Source organism: Zea mays, chromosome 5, assembly GCF_902167145.1.
Source record: "Zea mays cultivar B73 chromosome 5, Zm-B73-REFERENCE-NAM-5.0, whole genome shotgun sequence".
NCBI classification, from domain to species: Eukaryota; Viridiplantae; Streptophyta; class Magnoliopsida; order Poales; family Poaceae; genus Zea; species Zea mays.
Window position 1 is genome coordinate 219,084,880 of NC_050100.1, and position 5,240 is coordinate 219,090,119.

Here is a 5,240-nt window from a genome sequence, read left to right on the forward strand (position 1 = left end):
TCATAGCCAGATTTTTTTATAACTAGATTCTAAAAAAATTCTCGGAAAAAATTGAATTAAACATGGCCCATGTGTCTGCCACCAACGCCCTCTTTCGTCCAACCCTCACCGAGCAGCCGTGGAGGTCCGGTAGCTTCTTTGTTTTGGCTTCCGTGCTGCGCGGAATGGCTGCGACTGCGAGACGCTGATGGGCGTCCCCGAGGCATCGTGCATGCCTGTGCGCCATGCATTATTCGGTCCATCCAGAGATCGGGCAAGCCCAATCCAACCTTATCCGGCTCCACTCGATTTGATCCCAACACACAATTTCGTCACGCTACGCTGCTCGCAAGAATCTCGCAGCCTCCATGATCTTCCATCCACCACCGTCCTTCGTTCCATCTCGCAGAAATCACAGGCCCGGAGAATGCATGTGCGTCAGTGCGTGCGGTAAACACCGAGAGTCCCGTGGAAGGCACCCCGAGTCCTCGACTCGACTCCGGCGGTTCCGTCACGGCTCGCACTACATGGGCGCAGTCCACGGGACGGGCCATGCCGTCACAGTGTTTTCCACGGATCACGGCTGCACGGCACCGCCCCTCACCGGTCCATGGACCGTTCCCACGCGGGTCTCGCCACCCTCCGCGGCTCCCCCTACAAACCGTAACCGCGACGCGAACCGGCCCCACCGCAACCACCCCCCAGTGAGTCGCACACTGAAATCTTTTCCTCCATTTTCTCAACTTTTCTTCTCTTTTCTCTCTCTCTCTCTCTCTCTCTCTCTGATTTCTTCTCTTAACTCTCGCGTCTCGCGTCCTTTTCCCTTCCTCCCCTCCGTTGCGTCCCTCCGTCCGTCCGTCCGTCGTCACCAGCCTCCTCCCTCGCGCCCACCGCCGGGATCCGTCCCTCCTCGTCTGCGCCCGCCTCGGTCTAGGTAAGGGCCCATGCATGCTTACCATGGAATCAGCGGTTCGGTTTGTTACGGTACCGGGTCCTTCTGGAATGCTGGGATAAGGCTCTTCCTTTGGGATCCTGGCCGGGGGGGGGGGGGGGGGGGGGGGGTGGGCGGGAACCGGCTCACCTTCGATGGAATTTGGGTGCTCCCCGTGGTGATCTGGGCGCTGTTTCGTTGCTTGTTTGTGTGGTGTCCCAGACTTGCGGGGACGCGGCCTGCGCCTTGGGCCAAACTCGAGTTCCGGAATTTTCCTGGTGGAATTGGGAACGGCCGGCCTAGGGATCTCGCGAGGCCGCACCAGAATTGATCCTTTCCGTGCAAATTTTGCCGCTCCAGTCCATGTTTAGGTGTTTGGGGGTGATCTCTGACCTAATAAAGCGTTAGCTCGGCCTGTTTATTCTTCATACAGTTTATCATTTGCGTGTAGATTTGGGCATATGTGCCTCAGGAAGCAATGAAGGTCCATTTCGTGAATTCGTTGCTGTGTAAATTGCTAATCCCACGTTAAGTGTACTCATGATTCGTTGCCTGAGGTCCAGGCGAAAGACCTGGCGCTTAGTTCTTAGTGCAAATGTTGAGTGGATAAGGTGATTTTAATTAAGAAAAGGTGTATCCTTTGGCAACAAGATTGGCTTCAGACTCGTTGATTTTGGACCAAACTGTGGCTAAGGGAATCCTTTGCCAAGGCCCATCCATGTGCTAGCGCTAGCGATCTGTACTGAACAAGGGAGGACCAAGAGCAAAAGTATACGGCTAAAGAAGCTAGCTTTGTTCTTTGCTTGCGCTGGTAACTTAGCATTTCTCAAAAGGGTGGAATCATTGGCTCAAGTGCGGAATCATTTGATTCCTTTGATTATAAAGTCATATGTTGTTGTTTTCCCTTCTAATCTGACAGATCTGAGATGAGGCATGAGGTGCTCCATGTGAGAGTTTTCCCTAGACCTCTTACCTGGCTCTTGCTTGTGACTTTATTTAATTGGGAATGTAGATCACATCTAACATGCTCCATTGATATGATTATTTAATGCCTTTGGTTGATCCACCTGCTTCTTTCTTTTTCTGCCTTCCCGACCAGTTTTGTTTAATGCCTTTGGTTCCCATAAAGTCTATATATGACCTCTCTTTCCTTGCTTCTATTCTCCATTCTTGAATGAAGTTCCATAAGCTTCTCCAAGAAGAGGGAAAGGTCCTGTAGGGGCAAAGCGTCATTTTGCTGGTAACAGGGTACTTGCTGTCTTATCCTTTCCCTTGCCAGGTAGAGTCAATTTATTTTGTTTACATTGTGAGAAGAACACTATCTGGTGGAAATGGTCTCATTTCAATACTTATTTTCTAAAACTGGAGCCTAAGCGAATCTCCTTTGGTAATGCCTTGTAATGTGCAGCTACATTTACATAAGAAAATGTTTTCAGTCGACAATTTGTGAATGCAGTAGATATATATACATATGTATTTAGTCCTCATGTGATGGCGTCATGGTGTCACAGGTATTTTCTGTGCATACTTAAGGGTTGATTTTTTCTGTTGCTTGGCATATCTTGAATGATTTATGTTACGGAACCTGTGGCCCGATCTTACATGATATTTCATAAAATTTACTGTTCCCCACAGAATGTAACCATGCTAATTTATGTCAGATTTCTGAGAAAATGGCGAGAAGTGCGGGAACTAGGAGGCGTGTGGCTCGCCAGCTCAAGTCCACACATCCCATTCCTTCATACCGATGGAAGTCAAAGCCCATGAAAAAGCCGATGAAAAAATCCAACCGAAAGCAAGTGTTGCCAACCTTGCAAAAGATGGACTGGGAAGATGCCAATTGCTCTGTGTGCATGGAATACCCACATAATGCTGTGCTCATCCTTTGCTCATCCCATGATAAGGGTTGTCGTCCTTATATGTGTGGAACTAGCTACCGCCACTCTAATTGCTTGGATCAGTTCAAGAAAGCTTACACCAAGGGGGCATTGCTTGAGGAAGTTCCTGCAAATAGTGTTGGCTCTAATCTGGATTCGGCGCCATTGGCTGCAGAAAAAACTGACTCCATTGACCTTGCATGTCCATTGTGTCGTGGCAAGGTGAAAGGGTGGACGGTGGTGGAACCAGCTCGAAGCTACCTCAATGGAAAACGAAGAACATGCATGCAGGATGGTTGCTCATTTGTGGGGACCTACAAGGAGCTCCGCAAGCATGTCAAGTTGGAACACCCTCTTGCAAAGCCAAGGGAAGTTGATCCTGTCCTTGAGCAAAAATGGAGATTGCTCGAGATTGAAAGAGAGCGGCAAGATGCGCTCAGCACGATCACGGCAACAATGGGCAGAGCCGTTGTTTTTGGTGATTATGTGCTAGACTTGGAGGATGGAATGGACTCCGAGGATGTTGACAGTGATGCTGATAATGATGGCCGTGGGACAGAAAACACTCGTAGGATGCTACTATTTATTATGCGCCAAGTTGCTCAACATCACCAAAACCAAAGGCTCCAGAATGCGACTGGTGCATCTGACAATGCTGAGGACAATTATGTGGTGAGCAGTGGTGCCAATGGAACCACACCATACTCTTACCCCTTGGAGGGGGAGGACGAGAATGGTATGGTTGTGGCCGGAGGCAGAAGCACTGATGTGCTGAGACCAGAGAGGAGGCGCCGTCGTCGCCGCAGGAACCGTGGGAGATTGTTTTTAGGTGCTAATTGAGAGGACAGGTGGCCAGGTAGGGTTTAGCCGCCAGAGGAGTACATACAGAAATGCTTCCCTGGTGCCTGGCATTCATCAATTCCTGTCTCAATTTACTTGATCATGATCATGTACCAAGTAGTTATCTTAACATCAGCTCATTGTCATAAATTTATGGTATCTCACATTCTTCGTTGAAAAAGGAAAACACCGCATCCATCTCTTGCGGTTTGTGTAGCATCTATTTCTGTCTATTGCTTTTGTTAAAGCATTTGTTTGGAGATCGTATTAGATTTTTTAAGTGAAACATATCTCGTTCGATCAGGTTTATAAGACAAGTTTTAGTGATAGTTTGATTAGCATTTAATAAGCTGCTACGCTGTTACGTAAACACTTTTGGCGTGGCAACATTTTAAAATAGAGAGAAATGATTTCATTTTGTTAATTGTCTTTTGTGGCGTGGCAACGTTTTAAAATAGAGAGAACTGGGTTTCATGAGGATAAAACTTCCTTGGCATAATGTAAATGACTAGAGAATCATCAATAAAGGTACTTTTATTAAAGATGGGTGTGGTGTTTTGATGTTTCATTTTATACGAACCATAACTCAAACTCCTCAATGAGATTAGCCTAAAAACTATAGCAATGCCTACAACATATTAATTTCATATAATCTTCATGGTGCATTCTTATTAGCCCTCTTTTTTCATATAATCTTCATGGTACAACATATTAATTTCATATAATCTCATCATTATTTAAAACTCCACTATAGATGGTACTTCCTCTGTCTCAAAATATAGTTTTTTATAGCCCTCTTTTTTTCGTACACATTCAAATGGATGCCAACGAATATAGACATGCATACAAATTGAATTCATAGATTAATTAATAAATGTATAACTAGTCTATAACAAATTATATTTTAGAACGGAGGGACTAACATATATAGTACAAATCTTTTATTTTATAAGATCTGCTGCAGACAACACATCCATCACCATCAACACCACAGATCACACAATCAATAGTGGTCGATACTGCCACACTTTAGGACATCTCATCTCTTGCAGAATCGGACATTACTTTCTTCCTAATGATTGTAGGCACGCTGTAACACACAGGAGATGCACCAATCAGAAAAGGGAAGCCTGCAATCCAGCCTAGCTTCACTTAAATAAGAAGCTATTCGCCTCTGCCTACAGCTGCAGTATTTGGTACTACGATTTATTTTGCCCCTGTTTGTTTCGGCTTTTTGGAGCTTCTGGCCACCAAAAGCTGTTGCGGACTGCCAAACGCTTAGCTTTTCAGTCAGCTTCTATAAAATTCGTTTGGTTAAAAACCATTCGAAATCAACATAAACACATAATCGGTTGAGTCGTTGCAATAGTAGGAATATGTCACTTTCTAGATCCTGAGTCCTATGGACACCTTTATCTTTCTCCGCACGTAATCCTAATGATACATAGATTCTCTATACAGCTAGATTCTCCCCACAGCCAGATTCTCAAAAAAGCTGGTCAGAAAAAAGTTGAACCAAACAGGACCTTTGTATCGTCTTCCCTCGTGTGCCTTGTTGTCTTGTTCTACGATTTTCCTCGGAAGCAATACTCATGGACTCAGATTCCTGTGCT

At 45.7% G+C, this 5,240-nt stretch overlaps 1 protein-coding gene across 2 annotated transcripts; it reads left to right on the top strand.

The window, feature by feature from the left end:
* Positions 1–689: 689 nt before the first annotated feature.
* On the top strand, positions 690–3,935 carry LOC100274354 (putative DUF1644 and RING zinc finger domain protein). Of its 2 annotated transcripts, none has more exons than NM_001148714.1 (2): positions 690–913; positions 2,572–3,935. In NM_001148714.1, the coding sequence occupies exon 2, from the start codon at positions 2,584–2,586 to the stop codon at positions 3,625–3,627; it is 1,044 nt and encodes a 347-aa protein (NP_001142186.1). In that variant the 5' UTR covers positions 690–913; positions 2,572–2,583; the 3' UTR covers positions 3,628–3,935. The 2 variants fall into 2 exon arrangements, with proteins under 2 accessions (NP_001142186.1, XP_020408775.1); XM_020553186.3 differs by lacking the exon at positions 690–913 and adding an exon at positions 1,047–2,189 and having other exon boundaries at positions 2,572–3,858.
* Positions 3,936–5,240: the final 1,305 nt, after the last annotated feature.

Coding starts and splice junctions, on each gene's coding strand:
- LOC100274354 (NM_001148714.1), top strand. CDS start 2,584: ATGGCGAGAAGTGCGGGAACTAGGAGGCGTGTGGCTCGCCAGCTCAAG.